The 25,162-nt window shown below is 41.6% G+C and overlaps 1 protein-coding gene across 3 annotated transcripts; it reads left to right on the top strand.

Moving 5' to 3' along the window:
* Positions 1–525: 525 nt before the first annotated feature.
* On the top strand, positions 526–23,734 carry bicdl1 (BICD family like cargo adaptor 1). 3 transcript variants are annotated; one of them, XR_006378176.1, is made up of 12 exons: positions 526–1,703; positions 3,197–3,412; positions 10,503–10,619; positions 11,592–11,603; positions 12,891–13,037; positions 13,262–13,441; positions 13,540–13,758; positions 14,314–14,457; positions 15,045–15,175; positions 16,208–16,328; positions 16,831–16,944; positions 18,679–18,814. XR_006378176.1 is itself a non-coding variant. In XM_044198119.1 (11 exons), exons 1-11 carry the CDS (start codon positions 1,197–1,199, stop codon positions 18,853–18,855), a joined length of 1,971 nt encoding a protein of 656 aa, XP_044054054.1. In that variant the 5' UTR covers positions 530–1,196; the 3' UTR covers positions 18,856–23,734. The 3 variants fall into 3 exon arrangements, 2 of the variants coding, with proteins under 2 accessions (XP_044054054.1, XP_044054055.1); XM_044198119.1 differs by lacking the exon at positions 16,831–16,944 and having other exon boundaries at positions 530–1,703; positions 18,679–23,734; XM_044198120.1 differs by lacking the exons at positions 11,592–11,603; positions 16,831–16,944 and having other exon boundaries at positions 531–1,703; positions 18,679–23,734.
* The last annotated feature ends 1,428 nt before the right edge of the window (positions 23,735–25,162 follow it).

The raw sequence follows: 25,162 nt of genomic DNA, 5'->3' as shown, positions 1-25,162 counted from the left end.
TACATTACGCTGAGTTTGTAAGTTTTTGACAACTAACGCCAGCTAGCTTAACAGCTAGCATTAAATTAGTTACGCCTTGGTAGGTAGTTAGTATGGCAGCTATGGGTAACGTTAACTGCAGTTACCTCTATGGCAGTTACCTGTAGCTAGCAGTTTAACTGAGGAACGAGCTAGCTTACGTGACCACCCGTGTTGCATGCATTTTTCAGGTAAAGGAGGTATAACAGGTAATAACCCTAACTTTACTCGTTCCCAAAAAGTAACATTTCTATTCAATTATTATTTACTGAAAATTACCTTACTGGCTGTAACGTTAATATTGACATTTGCGCTGCATTTTGGACATAAAAAAGTGCGGTAAAAACCACCATTAAAACATAACTTTGTGTTCTACAGTAGGTTGTCATTTGTCAGGGATATCAAAAACCCTTTATTTCTGGAAAATTAACTGACTGTTACATACAGGGAAAACAAATGTCAAATTACCTTTTTATGGGTAATGCTAGGGTAACATCGTATCAGGGGTAGTAGTAGTAGGTTATTCTTTAATATCATAGTAATATATCAAATTAGGCAAACTATATTCAACATATATTTTAGGTTTTATCAATTCTTGGGGTTTTTAAAACATCACAGGTTTTTCCTGCTTTACCATTTCTGACGATGGCTGCCTGGTGCATCAGTCTGGTCTTAGGTTATCTCTTCACGTGCTCATTTACTGGATCTCACAGATGTGTGTGAGAAGCACCAAAATATGGCGCTATCATTTTCAGCCAATGGGCTGGCCGTTTGTAACAGGTTGCAGCTGGCGTCACTGGTGTGGCGGGAACGCGCATTCAAAACGGGAAAGAGGTTGAGAAAGCATCGGGATCGCGCTCATCTGTTTGGCTGGCAAATGCCTCTGGTGTAACAGGCCGATCATTATGGGGGACTCAGGACCCCGAGACGGGATGGACCCTGACCGACCGACCGCTGCGCACAGCTCATCGAGGCGGTTTATACCGGGATAAAAACATTTTGTGTGTCCAATAATAAACAGCCAGTCAGTGAGCTGCAGAGGAGGCGGTGTTTGCTGGGATTCAATCAGAGCCAGAGTCGCGGCTCGTAGGTTAACGAGGAGAGAGGCACGTGAGGAAACTGGGAAGACAGCAGTTTGCAATCTAACTGGATCCAGCTCGGAATTGCGAGAATGATGGATGAATTGTCGATTACAAACCGGTCCGGTCAGCCCAACCCTGTCAGAGCAGGGTGGGTTCATCCGGAGTGAAATCAGTCGGCTTATCTGTTGGCTTCTCCGCCGCCGGGCGGCGATGTCCGCTTTCTGCCTAGACCTGCAGACGTCTGCCGTGGTTTCAGCACCACTGGAGCTGGACAGCGACTGCATGGAGCCCCGGGCCAGTCCCGCCGCTCAGGAGCCCGGCGGCTTTCAGGGTCACCCGCTGCGGCACGCCGGCTCCGGAGGCCTCGGCATGGCCTTGGAGGAAGAACTGGCCATGCTTACCGGGGAGCGGGACGACGAGGAGGAGCTGTCGGACCTAGAGACGCCTGCGGTGGGGCATAACGTAGACTTGCTGTCGCTCTTCCGTCAAAAGGAAAAAGACTTGGTTTTAGCTGCTAAACTCGGCAAAGCGCTGCTGGAGAGAAACCAAGACTTGACCAAGCAATATGAGAAAATGCACAAAGATCTCAACGAGAGATTAGAGGTAAACTAAGAAAATAAGATATAATTTAGTCAAGTTTTAATGCTGACCCGAACCTTTTTCTGCTTTGTCCTCAAAATGCCATAATCTTATAGTCAAGTTTGGGCCTTTGCAATGTAAACAAACTGAAGAGGATCATAACAAATGCTGCCAGTAGAGCTCCACATTCAAGCTGCCGAAGAAAGAGGGCGAGATTCCCTTTTTTATGGAAGCATATATAATTGTACCTAACGTGCTATAAGCTGGGAACTAATTACATTAAGCTAAGTGAAACTTGCTGGTCATTCTGATCTAAAGATCAAGTCAACTACACTGTCTCTGTCATTACAGTGGCCAACACCCAAGCTAAAAAAAAAAAAAAAGGTGTAGCACAGTCTGTGAGTTATTTCATGTTTACAATGAATGTCCTACAGCCGAGCTTTTGTTCTTGTTGTTTTCAAAATCCTTCACACAAGCCAACACGTGGCCTGAGAAAAACCACAAAGACTAATCCTGTGGCTGTCCAGGGCCTACTGTATCTACTGTACATCTGTTCAGCCCTTTGATCCATATTCATCCCCATGTTACAGCTCAGAGAAATAAGCTGCCTCTTAATATCAAACTCTTGTCTTGTTGTTGCAGTTCCTGGTATCCTATTCTAACAGCGCTTGATGTTGTTTTGTGATGTTGTTTTGGTTCTCTATGATCCCTCCTTTTGCTCGGGCATATTCTCAGAGATGAAAATAGTGGCCACACAGATGCCAGCTGCTTCAGCCTTGGACTTGACCATAACAACAACCCCCATCCAAACTTTGGCAGCCGCTGGTGGTGCAGTGCATCTGTCCACTGTTCGTTGCCATCTAGAGAACAGAAAAAAACATCCTTTAGTTGAACTGTCACTCCAGGAGCTAGAGAGACTTTCACTATACATATATATATTTATATATCTCACTATATTACTGTATATGCTGCATCTGATTTAACCTGTGCCTTCATTTTAGGCTATCATAGTTGCAGTTACTGTCACTCTTTTGCATGTTTTTATGTCTGGTTTTGTAACAAAACTTCAGTTTCTGGTGTATAGTGCAAAGTCAAACTTTCTTCATATGTTTTTATGTTAATGTTAAATGTATAGTCATGGCACAGTGACATCATCAGCACCACAAGGGAAATATGTTTCTGACTTTTGCATAGAAGGTAAAAAAGTTAGGAATGGCAATTTGAGCCCCTGAAAAAAAACTTGTTGTGCCTTTATTGTTGTACAGTAACATTAGTGAGGGGATCAAGTTGCCATCCTGAAGTTTTTTACCGTCAGTACAGTGAAATATTTCCAAGGATTCAGCAGAACTTTCTCAGTCTGTTGAAGCATCAGCATCTGTGTGAAGTCTCTGACTTTGTCACACCCTCAATGATTTCATTGGCACTTAAGTTCTGTAAAATTAGGGCAACACTGTACATCAAAGTCAAGCAAATGAAGGTTTAACCATATCACCCTCTCTCCCCTCGTCCACACGCAGCACTTGGAGCAGGAGAAGCATGAGTTGCGTCGGCGACTGGAAAGTCGAGAGGGGGAGTGGGAGGGCCGTGTGGCCGAGCTGGAGACGGACGTCCAGCAGCTGCAGGGTGAGCTGGAGCGCCACCAGGTCCAGCTGAGAGAGGCTGACAGAGACAAGACCAAGGCCATCAGCGAGCTCTCTGAACAGAACCATAGACTGCTGGAGCAACTCAGTAGGGTGAGGAGCAGTGTCCATGTGTGTGTCTGTGTGTATGCGTGTGCTTCAGATATATCAGATCGGCCAGTCTGCATGGAAGATTTAATTAGTCTCTAATGCCACTTTAAATGCCCTTCCACCCTACCAAGAAACATTTCTTATGGAATATTATTATGGTGAGAGTGTGTGTGTGTGTGCGCGCGTGTGTGTATACAGTATGTGCTTTCCCTGGCCTGACCTCAGGGCCACTCAGTCCAATTCAAGTCTGCCTAGCTGACATGACATAAGATGCTCAGCCAAGTGAGGATTCATCATCCCTCAGGGGGGATTTACCTCCATTCAGCCTGTCTCTCTCCAACGTCACCTGAATTATGCTAACTCATCAATATAAAAGTGGAGCTTCCGGGTCTTATGTTTACTAATTTAGTATGATTGAACTGCACACTTATGCAATAGCACTCTGCATATTGACAGGTAATGTGAGTGCAGTTATTATGACAGGCAGAGTAGAAAAGGTCCCATATGAGACATTCAGATAGACAGATTGATTGATGGACAGACAGACAGATAGATAAATACATACATACATATGGCAGCACTCAGGGCTGGCATGAGGACTAGAGGGTATATCCTTGTTGATCTGATGTACTGTACAAAAGTCAGAAAAAACTGAGATTGCCAGTAGATGCAGATTGATGGAGATGAGAGCGCTAATGTTTGTAGCTACAGCTGATTAATCTCTGCTAAGGAGCTCAGTGCCTCACCTGCAACACCTCAGTCTGCTCCATCTACACCAAAACAAGGACACTTTATCCATACAGAGAGGTCCCTTAGGTGTAACAATACAAGAGCTCTGCAATGAATTATCTTTGTGAAGCTTTTTTTCTCTTTCTTACCATGTAAGAAAGAGAGGTGTCGTTTAACTATTTTGTACTCTTTGAGACTATAGTGTGTTATTGTGGGATTAGCCTGGATTATAGCCATTGTTTTCTTGTTCATTTGTCCACGTCCTGTGCCTTCAATGGTGGCTTTATTTCCACACTAGGAGAAATAACATGCTTTGTCGCTATATATTATGTTATATTTATCAAAACTGAAAAGATACATATCACTGAAACACACTTTACAACTGATATGTTACAGCAATGAGCTTGCTTTCCAAGAGCAGGACTATGTCATGCTGCCTTGCCTGTCAGAGGGATATACGATACAAACACCTGTAAGACCGTTATAACAACTTAAGGGCCATAAACAGAGGCATCAGAGTGTTGTCAGCTGCTAGGTAGGTTGGCAGTGGGTGCCAAGGCTATATTTCAGGCTGCCTCAGAGCTGTGTATACAAGGGTTGACAAGCCTGTGCAGGTGCGCTGATAACACCGTCAGCAAGGCTGACTATGGCGACGCTCACACTTGTGTGTTGTGTGTGTTGTTTCCCTTCCTGGGAGAAGATATGATCTGCTGTCAGGCACACGCTGCTCAGGGAGGAGTAGGCTCTGTGCGGTGGATTTTAACCCCCATCTCGCTGCTGTGCAGAGCAGCTCTCCTACTCGTCTTGGTCAGATTAAATCAGCCTCCTGCCCCATCTTGCCCCAACACCATCATCACATTGCAATCAAGGACTGTTCTGGACTGGTCAATCGCTATGGATCTAAGCAAGAGCAGGCACTTAGCATAATTAAACTGCATTTAATTGAATTGAAACCTGGGTGTGGGAATCTATAAGGATATTCCCTGAAAGTGGTCTATATTGTGTTTTGGTGAGAGCATATTTTGTGGACCTTGTGACTCAGTGAAATTTATGAGACCTAATTGAATGTATTGATCCAGATCTCATGATTCAGTGAATTGGGCAGACAGAGGGAGACCTGCTGGGTAATAGAATAAATGAGGTCAGCCACAGTGCTCGCTTTCTCTCTCATTTTATCCTTCTTTCTCTCTGTCTGTCTTACTTTCTTCTCTTTCTCTCTCTCTCTTTCTCAATTCAATTCAATTATCTCTATCTGTCTGTGCTCATTACTTAGCAATGGGCTGTGGCTAAGTAATGTTAACTGTTTACAGCTCTGAGTAAATGGAGGGAATGTAACACTCCCATGCGGAAACCCTGCCGTAGTGATGCCACTGGAGGCCTGCTATTTTCATCTGCCCTCCCTGTTTCTCATAATAGTTAACTCTTTAACCGGAACAGTCTTGTTATGAGCTAAATCGGTCCGTATGTGGCCTCCTGTAAGCCCTGTCCAAAACTATGGCATAGCACATGCATGTGCCTGCTGGAAATCACATTTCAGAGAGTGGTGGCTGGACAATAGACACATCGATTGAGGACCAGGCTCCTAATTGACAGAACAACCACATCCACAGCCGCTGGGTTTACAATAACACACAAACAGGAGGAGCAGATAAACCAGCTTGTGGCTGCCATTACTACACCACAGTAAGAATATTGTGCTCATCATGACTATGGAGGACGAATAATGACGTACTTATTCATCAGTGAACAAACAAATAGATAAATATTTTAATTAATAAATCATCAGAAATGAATAGAAGCATAAATATATAAAAACAGAAATAAAAAAATGTAGATTTATAGAAATGGATTAGATTTGCATCTAATTATTTATGTGTTAATCTCAGATTTTATTTATTTATCTGAATTTTAAAAATCAGCCACTTATTAATTTATTTCTAAGTTTATTTCAGCATTTATGTATGTGTGTATGTATTTATTTATTGATAAATAAGTAATTTTTTGTGATTTCTAAAGCAAACCTTGTAGCCAAAGATTAGATTAACAAAACAGTGTATCACCCTCCTAACAACTCAGGAATCAGTTCTTAACAGAGCCTTCAATTGCCTGCAGTGGGATGACCTTGAGAAGGAAGGGCACTCCATAGGAAGTGATGTAAGTCATTAAGATAAGATAACAGCGCTGGGGGGATTAGGCTATAATCCGTGCTAATAGCCTTGCCATATGCATTCAGTCAGGAACCAAAACAACTCCAGTCCATACTCTACTTAATTAATAACAGCAGGTAACTTAGATATTTGGGCAAAGAAGATCTAGAAATTTTGTCGTCACATCTTATCCTGGGGTGACACAAATACCCCCTGTTGCTATTCCTCTTTGGGTGTGGGTGTGTGCATGTGTGCGTGAATTTTTCAATACTGGGCGATAAAACTATACATTATATTCAATACATCCAGAGAAAATAGGTTCCCACTGATCCAGGAGTAGAGCCTAGGAGGTGTGTGCTGGTCTGTATGGGTCTTGAATGTGAAAACAGCCAGTCGCCTCAGGTTTAAACTGATCAGAGTGAACAAGCAGGAGGGGGACCTTTCTCTAATTACCACACATTACCACACATGCTCAGAGAAGCCCAGGGATGCACTGACTCCAGCATAAGTGTCTGCATGTTTTATGGCCATAGTCAATTCTACTTCCCTCAACCTCTAGAATTTACTTAATTAAACATTGACAGCAGCCTCCGGTGACTCATCAAAGTTGTTTATTTGAGGCTATAGAGGAAGAGTAATTCCATTTTTTGACTTGTTATTTACAACTATTTAACAAGCAAGGTGTAATGTGAAGTGTTTTGAATGAGAAAAGCAGAACTCTGGCATCCTATGTTATGTCTGTGTCTCATCAGTACAGTGTATCCACATCACACTCTGCACAGAATTCAGTTTCACTTCCCCTTACAACCTCTAGCCAGTGTTGAACACGGTCCCTGGGCATCTGTCCAGCTATTAGCTTCGATCACATCCAGTCACTGGAGCACATAACGTCTGCCTCCCATCAGCCCAAGGTAGCTGTTGCTCTCAGGATCAGCTCTCTGATTGGCATGTATTGTCACTCTGAGTATTTGTTATGCAACCGTTTGAACGTAGGTTTACCCATCCTCCATAAGTCTAGACAAGGCAGCACTCTGTGAAAGTGACTAAGGAAAATACCAGAAGCATTGAGACCACAAGTCGCAGCTCCACCAATCCCACTTCTCCCTGGTTGCTATAACAACCAGACCGACATGCAAATTGAAACTCCATGTATTGTTACCATGGGAATGTGCTCTACAGAATGGCATAAGGATGCAGATAGTTTGATGCTAGGTTGTGCCACCAAAGACCGGTGATGCACCTGCAGTCATATCTGCTAGATCATGTTCCAAAGCCACAGACAGCCTGCAACTGAATCAACAGGAGTGCTTTCTACTTTTCAAGTTTCAGCCCTCCTCTGGAAAGTGAATTTACAGTATTTGCTCACATAAATATCAGAGTAAAGAGGCTGTAAAGGAACGTGTCTCTCTGCTGAGCCCTACTTTGCTACCCTGGATTCCGCGCAGCAGTCTGATTTGCCCCTATTTGTCCTGTCGTGCTGATAATGCTTGATCTGGGATCTGAGGAATTTATGTGCAGATTAAGTGACTATCTGCAATCTGCGGTCAACTTGACATGATCTCAATCTGTCAGTGTGTTGGGCCAGTGTTCAGATGTCACATTACCACTGTGACCTGCCGCTGCACTGGCCTCCACTGACCTCACATCTGTTTCCCAAACAGTTAAGTAGCATGTTTAGCGTCCTGTGTCACTGTGTCCACTTTTCCCCAATTTCTGTCAAAAATATTTCCTTTAACTATAAAAGATAGGTCAACTTTTTCATCAAGCACATTTCCTGAACAATATCAAGCCTGCTCTTTTCCTGGAGGATCAGCTTTATACCAATTTCTTGTTTTACCATTTTTTTTGCTGGCTAGAACCAACATTTTTGCCAACAAGTATCTGTCTATTTCTTGTGAAACCTTCTCAGTATTCCCTTGGTATGTCATAGCACAGTTGTTTGGCATGAATGGCATATCCCACAATGTCTTTTATGGTACATTGTGTTACACACATCTTGTACCATTCTTCATCTAAAATTGCAATATTCAACTCAGATTCTCATTTTTAATGTTTACGGTTAAGCTTCCTCTGCTTTCACCCAATTTAGTTATACGATTCATATCTGTGTGCAGGTTGGTCCTTATGTCATTCATAAAATAGTTGAATTGTAGAAATCTTGATTTCCCAGACCATGTGTCACCTGTAAGTCCTGAAAGCTCATACATTTCCCATCTTTGAGTATGATACATAGAGCAGTGATACCTTTCTCTTAGCTTTTGTTTAACCTGATTTGAGTACCGGGTGTACACAGAGTTGCATATATTCCATATTAGAATAGTTACTTTGCAGTCATTATTTAATTCAGGTCTAATAGGTATACAGGGAAGAGATAAAATTTTTCATTGTGAAATAAATTAACAACCAACATTTTGGTAATTTTGATAAAATAAGTAATTTTGTAATTATGTTATTGCCATATATTATGGTTTTAGGGCTGTGTACCTTTGGAATGCATAACGTGTGTGTCATTTCTGGAATAACATTGCACTGGGAGGTGGGTGATTCATTCATTTATTGTAAATTTAAAATTTGCAGATATATGATAACTTCTACCATTGTATAAGAAACATTTTATGTATTTTGAACCTTTGGCATGCATAGGTCTATTGACATTCCTTATTTCCAGTTTGACCACAGTTCTGCTATGAAAATCACACAGGTTTACAACATATCAGTCACAGTGCTTCCAGAGTGCTACATTATTAGTTACTGTTCAGAGTGGAGCCCTGGAACGATAAAGCTGAAGCAGAGCCATTCTGGCAGCTCGTCCTTTCCAGAGACTCCCAGCAGAACACATACTACAACCAGTGTTACCTAAGGACAGACGTGAACTGAAGTAAGCTAATGAATCCACACGACCAGCTGTTGAGCCTCCTCACATCTCTCTATGAGCTTCTTGAGAAGCTGCAGCAGTGTGTTGTGCCACCTACAGGCTGTACTTCAGATTGATATAAATCATCTCAATTTTCAGTCAGCACCAAGTGACTGAAAGAGAAACTGGAAAAATCATGATAATTTGAACTCAAACAGGTGAGCTGATTCCCTCAGAGTTGAGGACTGCTTGCCACAGTAATAAAAATGGAATTTGTGTCCAGTGTGCAGATCAGTTACTTAATTTCTTACAGTGTTTTTGACATATTAAGTATATGTTTAGTCTCCTCAGTGAGCTATAAAAAGTGAGTGGTTTTTAGGATTTTGCTGTTGCCATGGCAGTGATGATAAAGTGAACGGTAGCTTCCTGAGTGCAGCTCTATGCTAAGAAGCTCAGCCAGGCTCTGCGTGGCCTGATCCCATCTCTCCAATAAGCTCAACTGACCAGCCTGCTGCTGGGCCGGACTGCACAGATACTACTGAGCAGTGAACTATTTGAGGCTTTTAAAAAGGGCCCTGACATTTTGGGTAAAATTGGGCTTTCGGAGGAACAGCTATAAAATGCACCATTTACAGGAACAGACTGGGAGGGCTGATTTACAAGTAACACTATGTCAGTAACACTGAGTATATAGTCATAAATATAGTACATAATATCAGTGTGTTTATGCATGTCTATGTGTGTGTGTGTGTGTGTGTGTGTGTGTGTGTGTGCTTACACTTGCTGTCAGACTCCAATGAGTCACCTCATCTTAGTAAGGGAACACAGCAGATTGCTGTGCAATCTTTTTATGTTAACAGAGGAGTCAGTGTAACCCTTTAACAATGTGTTGTTGGTCATGGCAACATTACCATGAACAATAATTAAAGGAGAATTTTACACATAAAAGTCTGTTTGAATCTATCTCTTCTATTGAATATGTGAAAAAAGTTGTATAAAGCCTTTAGTGTCTCAAGAGGGAGCTGCGTGTCTGCAGTCTGATAAATTGACTCCAGTGACAGTCACTTGAGTCGGTGTCAGTTGGGGCTGAAGACTACAAGTTTGAAGAAGATCAAAATCTGGGGGTGTGGAGTTGGAAAGAAGTGAGCTTACCAGACCTCTGTAGCCCGCTCCTCATCTCTGCTTGAGGTCCGTGGCTCAAGACTACATTAGCCGCTACTAGCATTTTGTTGTTTTTAAACACTTTTGTTTAATCTAAATCGTGAGTCTGACAGTGTTATAGGAATGCAGTGCTAAATTGGTGGAGGCAATGTGGACTCACTATTTTTCTCTCTGTCCTGTCTGTCTGTCTCTCTCCATCCAGGCTGCAGAGGTGGAGAGGCAGCTGTCCACTCAGGTCCATTCATTACGGGACGACTTCAGGGAGAAGAGTATGTCTACAAGCCAGCACATGACACGACTAGAGACTCTACAGGCTGAGGTGAGCTGCTATCAGTACCATTTTGCCATCATACATCACTTTATACCAAGTACAGTTGACTGAATTGTACTTTTTAGAGTGCACACAGACCCACCAAAAGCTAAAGTAGAGCTAGGTACTTTTGATTTACAAAAATAATGTCACCTGTTTGCAGTTCTCGGTCCTCAGCGAGAAGCCTGAGTACCTAAGGTGACAACAGATCCCAAGAGAAGTTAAAACGAGACTATGTAACTCTTGAAAGAAGAAATAACATATTCTTCCTCATACAAATAAACAGTTAAATTCAGTAACAATAAAACGCACCCTTGTTCAATTCAATACACTCAGGAGTGTTGCTGCTACAGTCTTACTTGTTGTGGTATGACCAGTAGCTAATGGTGGGGAATGTTAGCTAACGTTAGCAAACTTGAGATAGCTATTGCTGTGTAGCTGACTTTACCAAGGCAGTTAGCTTATTTATGACTCTTCCATACAATATTATGTTTTAGTATCTTACAGATAATAATTTCAATGTAAACACACCATACCTCATTAGGAGACATCCCATTCCACTCACTCTCAGTCAGGACGCCTAATGATGATGTCTTTAAATCAGTTGATCCAAAAGAATTTTAGGAAATAAAGGAACATTCAATGTCCCATTATCATGCAATTACCACTTGTGGTCACAATAGCTGCTCTTCTGCAAAAGTTACATAGTGTCGCTTTGAATTTGGAGTTTCTGGTGAAAATAAGTGGAATAAAATCCCACTAAAGGGAAACACTGCATTCACCAAATGTCCTATTTTTCAGAGGAGGATAGTGTTCACCTTTCACCTACCATACTAATAGCATTTCTAGGAAGTGTTTATTCTGTCAGGGCAGATGTGGGATTTCTCTCAAACTTTATCTTTTCCTCTCTTTCTGTAATCTTTATCTCCCTCCTCACCCGTTCCTCCTTCCTTGACCCTCCTTCCCTCTTGGTTGGAGCAGCAAGGGCTAGAAGTGAGTGGTTACCGAACGCTGTCTGTCGGCCAGACTGCATGCTGCATGTAACGCCTTGTAAAATAATAGAAACAAGGATTGCACAATTTTTTACTTTGAATTTGCAATTAAATGAGTTGATGATAGGGCAAAGTGCCATAATTTCATAGTGTAGATTATTGATTATCTCATGCTGAATGAAATACTGACTCTTTTGTCCTTATATAACTGTAATACTGTTGCATTTTACATTTAATGTCTTGTACTGTTAAAGAAACTCAGCTCTTATGTTGTCACCTAAAGTTAAAGGGAATAGAGGCCAAACAATTATTTATTTATATATTTAGAAATTAAAAAATCCCTATTCGACATTTCCACAACCTTATGGCAATCCCTGTTTCCTCCGATAACCAAGCATGAAAAACATGCTTGGTTATCGGAGCATGAGATGTGTTGTGATGTCAGTTGTGCCATGTATATCAGCCAGATATGTCATGAACAAAGGTACTGTTAGAGCATAACAACAATTCAGATTTCCTCGTAGCTTCTCTTCAAAGCCAGGCAGAAAACACCCACACTGCAGATCCTGCGCTATAATTGGGAGAAAAGGCTACCGCTCTATATTTAGCTGAGATACTGCAATGTCTGGGTGCTCCCACTTTTCTAACGCTTTGCCTTTATATGACCTGTGGTGATGACTAAGGGCTTTTTGCCCTATTTGTGTAAAGACAGAGACTATAGCAGCCCAAAAATATCCAGAACCTGGCTATGTGGATGCTCATATGGTAGTGAAAACAACGGATCCACATGTAAGCTGGTAACTGAAGTAGGTTACCAGATGTAGGTCAAAAGCAGGAGGGATAAAAATGAACAAGAACTGATGTTTGTTTAAAGGGGAAAGCTGCTCAAGCAGCTACAAGGGACAGCAAAAAGGAATATGTGGTGTTGCTGCAATGCTTGCCTTCAGTAGAAGGCCGTTACACACGTATGGTAAGGAGTAAGCTGATATCAAGCTTTGTGAAGACGCTAACATATCATCAAGACATTCCTGAAGACGAGGGTGGCAACTGACGCCTACGCCCGTGCTAGGCAACACACATTCTTAAGACCAGTGGGAGTTCTTTTTAATCTTGTGTAAGAGCCCAGCTTGTGTTAGAGTCAGGAAAACAACAAAATTTAGCCTTTAATCAGGTCCATAGCTGCCCATATGTTCATTATTGACCAGGAAATCTAAACAATGCTCAGTTTCTCCAATGAATGCCTATTTCCCACAGCGCGGTAACTAACTGGTGCTGTTTGACATATTAGATTAAGATGCTGTCGGAGAGGAAGATGGAGCTGGAACGTCGGGTGCACGCTATGCTGGAGGAGAATGAGCTCCTGCAGAATACAGTGGACGACCTCAGAGAAAGAACGCTGGTGTTTGAGAGGCAGTGTCACGAGAAGGACCTACAGGTACAGACACATGAATGCAGCAGGACTGTTAGATCTCAAATTTCTGAGGAATAGCTACAACCTCTGTAGATAATATGAGTAAATTACCTTCTACATAGCTGTTTTTGTGTATACACACCGCAATTTGTCCTTGAAGTAGTCAACTGACCCGTCAGATCTCTACAGGTGCTTAATGTATACTTTGCACTGTTAAGCTACAGTTTTGCTTCCTCTGTTCTGTCCAGTTACGGCAGAGCCAGCTGGAGCTCCAGGAGGTTCAGGTGTCTCACAGGCAGCTGACTGCTCGACTGGAGGAGTTGACGGAGGAGCACAGCCTCCAAAGCCTCACCCCGCACCCGTCCAGTCTGCTGTGTGAGATAGAACAGAGCATGGAGCAGGAGGAGCAGGAGCAGGAGAGAGAGCAGGTAGTTATAGTAGGATTGTGTTTGAAGACCGCTACAATGCCTGTCAAATACTTTGCTGTGCTTTTCTAAACACTCTTCCCCCCTGCTTGTCTGTTTAGCTGCGTCTTCAGCTATGGGAGGCCTACTGTGAAGTTCGCTCTCTCTGCTCCCATCTCCGGGGAAACGACGTCACAGACTCTGCGCTGTCCACTGACTCTTCCATGGACGAGTCCTCGGAGACGTCCTCAGCCAAGGATGTGCCTACTGGGAGCCTCCACACCAGCCTGCTAGAGCTACGGAGGCTAACACAGAATCTGCTGGATGGTAACGAGTCCACGGTAATGGACAACACACTGGCAACTAGTCAGCACTGTCAAAATAGTCTCTATATAAAAAGTGAGGTAATGCCTAATTTTAGGGCTTTAGTAATTTTGTAATAATTTCACTGGAAGAACTATGTAATTTGGTATTATTATAGAGGAAATAGAGACAATAGTCCTAGACACTACAGTAAGCACCCACTCTTTTATTTTAGTTTTCAAGAAAGAACCAGGAAATTATATAGTAGTACCAGGGGAATTAAGCTTGTTTTGTAAATGAATTGACACACAGTAACACAGTAAGCCCCTTACACAACTGACCTGAGATCCTCCTGCTCTCTGCTCTGATGTTACTATTTAGTCACAGAAAAGGGATTTTGTTTCCAAGTGAAAACAGAAAGCTTTATGCCAACACTTTTCAAAACACATAAAATTTTAATTAATTATACTTTTAATAATACTTACATGGGATGGAGCCTCTGCTGGCCTATTTTACAATAATAAACTGTGGGTGGTAATAGCACATATGTGTACAGTGAGTGTTTTGAAGTGGTGTGTGCTGTGTGTTGAAAGGGCTCACGGCGCAGTGATGAGGAGGCTCTGGAGGAGCAGGTGAGGAAGCTGGGAGAGGAGCTGAGGGAGGTCAGAGAGCTGTACGAAGCTGAGCAGGACAAAACGCGCAGCAATGATGAGGAGGTGCTACAGCTGCACAATCAGGTACTGGCTTCAGTAACATAACTGCACGTGTGCGCACACATACACATGCTATGGATGTGCACATCAGTGAAACATACAATAAGAGATCAGGTGATACATAAAGAGGTGAAAACGTGAGCAGAAGGCAGAAATCTTCACACCAAGGCTCTGCTGTTAAGCATGTGAAAAGAAAAGTGTCAGACACCCAGTCTTTCCACATTGCATTAAGGAGTGTCTAAGAATAACGTTTAGATGACCTAGTGATGCAGATGTAGTCCTCACCAGTTTGTATGCCAATGTGAACTTGATGTTGTTTGTAATATAGGACATTGCTTCAACCTTGTCGTCTTTCTGCCAGGACAGCTCACTCTCTCCCGTGGGTTTGAAATGCCAATGTACATGATTTACACAAACTAAGCTACACACACACACACACACACACACACACACGAGTCATTGTGTTCTCCTGAGGAACTGGGTCAACTAAACATCAGCCTCACACATGAGCGCCCTTCTGTATAATGTTGACATTTAGAGACAGGGTGCAATCTTGAATTTATAAGGCCTGCGTCTCACACATCTGTGTCATTCTGCCATGTGACCTGCAGATGGCGCTGCTTTCTGTAGAGATGAGCTCTCTCCGGGAGGAGAACGAGCGTATGAAGACGATGGCTGAAATCCGAGAACCCAGCGAGCAGCTCCAGAGTGCTATCAGAGACAGAGACGACGCCATAGCCAAGTAGGACCACATCACATATGCAAATATGATGAATTTCGCAGGCAGCTAACACTTTCTTTGTCAATGTAATGTCAAGTTTAAAGGATAATTCCAGTTTATCACAATTTGGGTCTTATTTTATAGTTTTGGCAAATATTCCTGCTAGTAATATTAACATTGTACTCAACAAGTGAATTGCTGAGATCTGGGATTACGGTTGCAACCCTTAAACTTACCCAAACTGTCACAGTTTACAGTTCGACTTGCTGAACATTTGTGCACACACAGTTTCCTGTGCAATGTACGACGTCATTGTAGGAATGTTGCCGTATTCCTAGTTATCAGAAATTACTTTCTTGAGCATAATGTTATCATAACTGATAGAAATGATGGCCAGACCTACGATATTAATGACCCCCCCCCATTAATGAACCAAAATTGTCCTTTAAATCTGCCCTTTTTGTCCAAACAGGGGTTAGATAGATACAGATTATAGATATTGTCATTCTCTGCTCTTGCTTAAAGGTATAGTTTGACTAGGATATTTTTTTAGGAAATACATGTATTTGTTTTCTTGCTGAGTTAGCTGTTAAAAATAAATTATAAAACATGTTATATCTTGTTTGTTAAATCCTTACAAAAAATTTGTAAAAAACAACAAGTCGTGGCTTTACGGGGGCTATGTGCCAGACTATTTCTTGGCTGGGAGCAGTGACTTCCTGGAGTCTTGTTGTCACCATGAGCTTGTAACCATAACGTGTTAATTAGTGAGCTTTAGAGGTGCTGGTAGGTGGATTCTGTTACCACTGGACAGAGGCAGGCTAGCTGTTTTCCCCTGCCAGTCTTTATGCTAAGCTAAGCTGTAGCCTTATATTTACCAATCTTCTCATCTAACTCTCTTCAAGAAATTGAATAAGCATGTTTACCAAAATGTTGAACTATTATTATTACTATTATTATTAAAGAGTTATTCTACATTCATTGAAGCAGAGTTTCTATGGGGCCTTCATGCGAGCAGGATGTCTCTAGTTGCTCTCTCTGTGTCTCTTGCAGGAAGAAAGCGGTGGAGATGGAGCTGGCCAAGTGTAAAATAGACATCATGTCTCTGAATAGCCAGCTCCTGGACGCCATCCAACAGAAGCTCAACCTGTCGCAGCAACTGGAGGCTTGGCAGGTGGGTCAAAGGTTACAAGCGAAATATTAGTAAAAGCCCAATAGTCCTTTTGTAGTATTTTGGAATACCTAATGATGTTACATAAATAAAGCTGTAATGTAAATGTAGTGTCTGGATGAATTTCTTTCATCCAACTTTAGATGAATTAAATGATGAAGTAAGCAGACTATTACATAATGTATATAAGAATGTAATGACACTAACTTCTAGAACAGTTTGTCCATTTTCCTTCCCTTTCCTGTAACTTGTTGTTAACTTGTCTATTTTAACCTGTGCACATACACTAAACCACTCAATTAACTTCTGAGGGTGTATGTCAGTTGCTTGTCTGTAATGGGTGTCAGTAAGGAAGCATATTACATATGTAGCATGAGGACACTGTGTGTGTGTCTGTTTGTGTGTGTGTGTGTGTGTGTGTGTGTGTGTGTGTGTGTGTGCTCCCTCCCTCCCCTCCCTCATCTGTAACTAGCAGCTCTTTCCTCTCTCTTCTCCCTGCCCACAGTTTGCCTCCTCAGGGCTCTTTACTGTTTGGCTCTTGTGGTTTCTGATCTAGTGGCCTTTCTCAGCTTCCGTACCACCCTTTCTCCCCTGTGGTACCCCCCCTCCTGCCTTAGAGGTGAGCCCGAGCTGCGCCATCTCGCTGTTTCATCCTGCACTAACCCGACTACGCCATGCTGAGCCATTCCATGCCACGGTTAACTGACTCAGGAGAAACACCCATCCCAGCTCCCTTTCTCTCTGAAACCATTAACCACCACAGAGAACCATCCAAACCCACCACCCTCTCTCTCCACCTGCCTCTGTCTACTCTCTCTATACACCTGTATCCCCTATAGGAATGTTCTTAGGAGATTGGCCCACTGGTCAGCTTACCTTGTTGAGAGATGCAAACACATTTACCAAAATCACCCCTGCATCCCAAATAGATTATAATGCTGGGTAGTGCACGGTTATATTTATGCTACTGTATGTTGAGTGATATTATGTGACATCCAAAGTAGAAAGACTAACTTTTTACTAATAAAAAGTACTTGTTCACATACTAAGTACTAGTTTTCCCATAATTGTTGCGTTAATGTTATTGTTAAACGTGATTTAGCAGCTTGTCAGAGCCCCCTGGTGGCTTTATCTCTCAAGAACTAACAACAAACCTGGCAACTTTTTTACATCCATTGATTAAATGAAGTATTTGGTGCAGTTTAGAACAGTGGCTCCTCCCATGTTTGTTTTTTTCACACTTTGCACTAATATTTGCATTTTCTTGTGAATTACTGAATAATTTGACCACCTCAAGCCTCTAAAAGCTATTCAATTAAATTAGTCGATGAGGAAATTTACTCTTTGGCTAACTCCTCACAACATGTAGACATATGCTACAAATAGTTATTGCTTAATTTCAAGAGGTCACAGGCTGAAAAGTTTGGGAATCACTGATTTAGAATATGAAGTCATCTGGAAACCTACAGGGACTTTTTGAGCAGCTAGTAGCCATTTTCTTTGAAAGAGATTTGGCTGAAATGCTAATCCCCCACTGCGGTCTCCTCTTATGGAATGCAGCCCCTGTTGATTCAGAACAGTACATGATTCTTCATAATATTCAAGGCTGGATTACCAACCGCGCAAAGCATGCAACTGACGCAGGCCCCAGAACTCCAGGGACTCTAAAGCTGGCTTGTGCTTGTGTCGAAGTGTCCTTGAGCAAAACACTGAACCCCAAATTGCTCCAATGGTCAGGCCAGCACCTTGCGTAGTAGCTCGCTGCCATCGGTCTGCGAGTGTGTGTTTGAATGGGTGAATGAGAGGCAAATTGTGAAGAGCTTTGGTAAAACAGCGCTATATACTGTAAATGCAGTCCATTTACCACTAAAGCACAGTATGAAGTGACATCATACGGACATATCAAAATCCCATTTTTAGATCTTGTGCTTCTTTTGCACATATTCCTAAATAAAGGTTTTGAATCAAATGACCACACTGGAAATCTGAGGCCAGGTAGTATTACATTATAGAAAAACTGCATACATTGTACAGAGAGCAGAGTGTGGAACAGAGGTTAATTTTTGCGCAGGGGGCCCCTAGTAGGTTAATCTGGCCATGATCATATTCTGTGTCAATCACATGTTTAACTGCCAGACGGGGCTGCATTTTTTGAGAGATATTAAGTAAAAAACAAACGATCGACCAGGGATGAAAGGTGACTGTGGTGCATCTGTAATCAATAACCTAACAGGTAACTTGATCAATGAGTCCGATCTCCCCAGAACTTCCGGTAACATTCCACCATATGCCCACTCTGTGTGACATTTCTCTCCTGTCTTTCTCTCATTCGCTTCTTTGTCCTCGGCTTTAGGATGATATGCACAGAGTGATTGACCAGCAGTTGATGGACAAGTACCAGGACGAGTGGCGCTCGGCCCCTTCCTCCCTTTCGGGGTCGTCGAGAGCCCACAGTGGTCAGTCCTCCAGACGAGCTCACCGCATCTCTGACCGGGACAAGAGACTTTTCTCTTTTTTCAAAAAGAGCTGAGCCCCATTGGACTGGCCCTGAGCACAGCAGACAGACAGACAGACGAGGCGAGGGAGAAGGAGGGGGTGACATCACAGTACAGGGGTAACAACACAGCCAAAGACGGGCAGTCGCACACACTGAGGTTTGGGGGGGTCATTTTGCACTTTATCTGTCCCATTACACTTCTCCTCGCTGACTAATTGGTGACTGCTGACAATGAGAGATAGAAATATAAGAATAGGACTTCCCCAGAGGCTTTGGCTTCAGCCCCTCTCATAGAAAGTTATCGGTCATACAGAACATGAACAGGGTCACAAAGTTTACCTCCAAAGAGGAAGGTTTCCTTGTAGTGCCTACGACCATCTCTACTAGCCCACTGCCAACATTGTAGAGGGAACACTATATACAAACTGTTACTGTATGCATCCCAGTTATCAGGCCAGGGAGTCTGGGGAAAGACTGGTTGTATGGGACACTGCAGGATTGTGGGAAAAGATGAGGATAGCAGGACAGAGTTGTACATCAGAATATGATGAGACATAGCAGGATGATGAGCGTCCTCCGGGTAGAGAGCATTGATGCTGCAGCCAGCCCATATCTGATCTCTCAGGTTTATTCATTTGTTCAGGGGATGTTCACAACATGAGGCAGCTTGATGTATCAGGCCCGTGGTGTGCTGTACATCTGACAAAACAAATGATAAATAAGAATGCTTATTTTCATATTGACAGCCGTGCAGGTTTTTAATTTTACAATGAGGATTTACCATGTTTTAATGCCCCAGGCCCAAACTTCCAATCAAAGTGAAAGAAAGAAAACCTTTAAAGGGGTACTCCAGTGATTTAGCATAGCATTGTCATAAAGTTTGGGGACTCGCAATAGATGCATTAAAGCTGCACTAATCAATATATGTAATATTTGTATACAAACAATGGATCAAATAATTAGGTGTAATGTGAAAGGGGTCAAACTCACAGAGAATTATCACTCAGCTCAATTGAGCGTTTTAGCCTTTTTTAGCTCATTGTTTTGGTTTTTACGGCCCGCACCTTTCCTGTTTTGATTCAGTCTCACTGCTCTCTTCAACCCTGTTTTCAGCAGCAAGCAGCTGTCTGATAAACTGTACCTGCTCAGCAACAAACGGCAGACAAAGTTAGCATCTAGCTGAGTGAAGCATTTAGCCGCTAAAGAGCCAGCTATTTCCCGCGGGAGTTGGATAGAGACCAAAACAGAGCTAAAAGAAGACTGAATATTGGCCTTGATATGATTTAAATGATTGCTAATGTTGCACCATGCCTGCTGGATGTGTAAACAGTTGTTTTCTAACATTTGCTAAACAACTTTAAAAGGTGATAATATGCCTATGCTTTGTTTCCAGCTATTTCCATTAGCAAAAAAAATCAGTGCAGCTTGAAAAAAATGCATATTCAAATTCAAAGCAGCAGATGCCGAGATATCCTGACTTTTAGTTCCCAAATCAAGTTCCAAAAACACTGGATCCTACATTTCCCATAATGCAACCAATACTATTTTCATTAGACTCTTCTTGCCTAGTAAAGTCTACGTCTTTAACCTTCCACAATCCCACTTTGTAACACAGGTTTTTTTGATATACATATGTAGTTTCCAAGCCCAAGTTGACATAATTTACAAAGCTCCTCCAGAGCCACACAAGACATTAAACAACTGGTCTTACAGGCTGAGAGGTTCTCCCATGACTGCTAAATTTCATGAGCAAAATCAGTCAAATTCCCCTTTAAAATTTTACTCCTGTTTGCCCCTAAAAGTAATGACACATATCACCATGGTTAGGTTTTATGTACCAAACTGAAGTAAAACAGAATCAGCTCGAGCAGGACAAGAGGATCCTTAAATTGAGTGGGCCTATGTCACGTCTGTGGTGAACTCTATGAGGCCTTCATGTTCATCTCCGACATCTGAATAAACCTTTGGGTGATTGAAGTTAGCGATATCATTTGTCCAGGTGGTATGATATGTCCACAGTTCACGTTATATTTAATATTTAAAACATTTTAAATTTTTCAAAGAAAAAGGCGCTGTCCAGCATTGTCCTCATGATGTCAATCATCTTCCTAGTTGACCAAATTTTCAAAATGTTTACATCAGCTTGGGAAGGAGGAAGAACTACGTAGATTGCTCATCAACTCTCCAGGTCAATCCATCCAGCTCAACTATAACCTGTTGAATTTCCTATCATTAAAAAGCATGTCGGTGTACAGAAACTCCACTAAACTTCCTCTGCAGTGGTCAACATCTGAGCTGCTTTGGTTCAACACTAATAGAAAAGGTCTACCTCCATTCTCATTGCTTCAATACTTCATGGGCACTTTAATTTCTTAGCTGCCGGGCTTCCGTTTTATGTGACATATCTGTGACTCCATTGGTGATACAGCACGTGTTGACCTGAAATCTCCGAGCATTAATGACAGTGTGGCACAGTGATGTCTCATGTCTGTCTGTGTTTGTACTCATGTCTAATGCAACTGTGCAAACCTATGCAGGTGTCTTCTTGTCATCTCAGCTGGTTGTTGGGAAGGATCAACCCAAAGAATGATTTTTATAAAAAGTCGAATAGGTTTGGATGAAATCGATATATTTATAAGAAAAAATGCATACCTTTTGAATGAAAATCTTTTTTTAGAGAGAAATATACCCGTACATTGTTATTTCTAGGCTGTTTTTTCATGTGTGTCCTAACCGTGAGCAGGAATTCCACTGGTGAGTTGAACATTATCACTCATATGTATAATTATTTGACTGTTTGGGTGTGGCATGCAGTAGAGCTGGCCAGAGATTCATGTGTACTTCTAAGTTTCACCCAAATTATTCACCTATATAGTGTAATTTCCCGGAGAGACCCCAAGAAGCCTCATGAATCTGCAAATTAATCCAAGAGTGCCCCTTAAATTGCAAATTCAGTTGACAGTTCTTGGTACCACTTCCTGAAAAGTCACTCTTTCTAAACAGTTTATAAACTGTAATTCATTCTTTTTTTAATTGTTAAAAAATAGTTTCCTAATGCTTTATAGATTAGTTATAAGACATTAATTAGAAAAACCTTTGGGTTGCCAGGTTGTGAAAAATCTTTCTGTCTGTTGAGTCACTGATAGGGTCAAGTCATTAAAGGAATAGTTCGACATTTTAGGGAATACTTATTTGTGCTTATTTGCCTTCTAACAGAGAGTTAGATGAGAAGATCAAAACCACTCTCAAGTCTGTCTGTTAAATACAAGGCTACAGCCAGCAGCCAGGTAGCTTAGCTTAGTACAAAGATCCTCTCATCAAACTCTCCATCAGAAAGCGAATAAAGGTATTCCCCAAAATGTTGAACTATTCCTTTAATAATTAATAAAGGGCATTAAACGTTAAGTCTGCAGTTATAAACGTTAATAAATCATTGATAAAGAGTCAAGAGCTTCTCACTTTCTAATAAACCAACAGCGAAAGTCAGTAAGTCATCTGTAAATATAAATGTCAATAACTCATTAATTACAATAGGCTAGACAAAAGTATGCATTTGTAAATAAATTGTTTTAATAGATTAATTTTGGTCTAAATACTCTGAAGCCCTTTCCCAGGAGGTCAGAGGTCAAACGATTAATTGGATGAGTCTTCCTGATGAGTTAAAGAGCTAAAAAGACAAATCAAGTGTCCTTCTGAGAGGGGATAAACACCAGCCATAGAGATTTTCACAACTTGGAAGCCCAAAATGTGCATTCTTTTTTATTTAACCAGGAAAGCCTCATTTAGATTAATAATCTCTTTTTCAAGAGTGTCCTGGCCAAGACAGGCAGCACTAACGAGTAACAGAGAAACAAGATGACACACAAACAATATGCCACAAAATCAGAATTAAACAGAAATGTGATGCAATTTCTTCCTAAAATCAACCTAAATGGCGCTAAATAACCAAGACCAATCCAAAACAATAACGCCATCAAGATTCCAAAATACCTCAAAACATCAGCAGCCAGAAGAGAGAGCGTGCAGTTTCTGCAGCAATGATTTGAATTCACAAAGAGAGCTCATTTTGTAATTTTAGATTTAAGTGCAGAAGGTTCCGGGCATTAGTTAATGGTTTATTAACTATTAATACAGCCATTAAAAACTCTGTATTAAGGGTGCCTTATTAGAAAGTTCTTTCACTGCTCCTGTATGAAGGGACGTGATCAGAAACGGAAAATAGAAACATGTTCCTCCTCCAGGCAGAAATAAATGGAAAGTGTGAAAGTGGGTGGATTCAAAAACTGAACCTTCACATCCATGTGTTTGAAGTTTTGGACTCCCTTCCATTGGCTGATTGACAGGTGAGGGAAAGAACCTCAGCTGCCTGCAGCAAGCTTGGATTAAACATCAGTCACTCCTGCCATATCCACAATTAATTTGTAATTTGTCTCACTTCATGTCACATTTTAGTTAGAAAAACAATATGCTGTAAGATATTCGGTTCTGTCCACATTATGTCCTAATTGCTGTTTCTGTTTCTTGTTTGACTGTTTGTATTGTTCAAGACTGTCGCTCCGACACTGTAGACTGTACTGATTAATTTTCCAATCGGAAGCATTTTTAAAACGACGCCTGCTGCGTGTTTCTGTGGTAAACATCCTGATGCTGCCGCTGTGGGTCGAGTGTGTTGCAGTGACAGACAGACATGCCATTGAGTGTGTTTTCTGTTACTTGTCTCCACTTGGTCAGATTTTGTTTTGGAATTTAGTGCTATCGGTGGGCTCATTGTGCTCCGTGTGAGTGCGTCCAATCACCACTGACTAACGGCACTGTTTCAGTTACAGAATGCTTCAAACTATTCAAACTATTTATCATGCAATTTTCTTAGCATTTTGGGGATTTTTTTGTATAAATAAATACTTTACAATCTGCTTGTCTCCCCTGAGTTGGCCTTGAAATACACTTTCCTTGAAAAAGCTGAAGATGCTTCTATCTTTCAAAGAATTAAACAATAGCAGGGAGAAGGGGCCAAACAGAAGTTTTATTAAATGGAATTTGTAGGATTATATGTGACTACCTGCTCGATGAGGGCAAACAACAAGCAAACTGAATGAGCAGCAATAAGAAGCTCAGACCAATATCGTGATGTTTTCTTCTGGTTGTTGAGAGGCATTAAGACAAAGAATGTTTTTTATAAAAAGTCGAATAGGTTATACTTATAAAAATGCATACCTTAGAATGAAGCTCTTTTAGTAGCCATGCTAGCGGCGTGACTCTATGAATGGAAATTTCAGTCGGTGCACCACTTTGGTCTGAAATACCTCAACAACAATCAGATGGATGAAGTTTGGTACAGATACCCACGGTGCCCTAAAGACTTGGGTGAACCCCTGACTTCTCCTCTAGCGCCACCAGCAGGTCAAAGTTTTCACCATGTACTGGATGGACTGGCACAAACTTTTGTACAGATGTTCATGGCTCCCAGGTGATGAATCCTAATGACTTTGATGATCCCATGACTTTCCCTCTAGTGCCACCATGAGGTTGACATTTGTGGTTTCGAGTAAAGTAACAACTATTGGATGGATTGCCATGACATTTGGTACAAACATTCATCTCACCTTCAGGATGAATTGTAGTAACTTTGGTGATCCTGACTTTCCATCCAGCGCCATCATCAGGTCACAATTTTAATTTTAACATAGACAATTTTAATGTCTAACATTTTGGTTCATGACTAAATACCTTTAAAACTAATGACATTCCCATCAGCCTCAGCTGTACTTTGTTTAGTGATAACAAGCAAGTGTTAGCATGCTAACACGCTAAACTAAGGTGAACATGGTAAACGTTACCTGCTAAACATCAGCATGTTAGCATTGTCATTGTGAGGATGTTAGCATTTAGCTCAAAGAACTGTCTTGGTACAGTCTCACAGAGCTGCTAGTATGGCTGTAGGCTCAAATCTTGTTTATATTCATTTTCAAGGGAATGGCTGCAAGTAGTGGCAATAAATGTAGTGGTCTCTCCAGCTACCAGCCTTAGAGCTGGGTCTCCAATCTCGGTACTTGAATGTCCAAAACATGTCTGTTGTATAGGGTATATAAAAGTTTGCATCAGTCATATTCTATTTTGATCATGTATTTCCTGATCCAAATCAGGAAACATTTCTGTCTTTACACCCGTTCTGAAGCCAGACATGTAAACATGAAAAACATACCAAAAGAAAAAAGTGCTGACTTAACATTAGGAACACTAACCGCATGTTCCGTCTCTTTATTGTTCCCAAATGAATCATTCCTCTTTTTCATTGCAGGCATTTTGATTTTGTCATTGGAGGAAAATCACAGGTGGAACT

Source organism: Siniperca chuatsi, linkage group LG5 (assembly GCF_020085105.1).
Source record: "Siniperca chuatsi isolate FFG_IHB_CAS linkage group LG5, ASM2008510v1, whole genome shotgun sequence".
NCBI lineage: Eukaryota > Metazoa > Chordata > Actinopteri > Centrarchiformes > Sinipercidae > Siniperca > Siniperca chuatsi.
The sequence above is the reverse complement of the archived record's forward strand: the minus strand, read 5'-3'. Positions and strand labels throughout refer to the sequence as shown.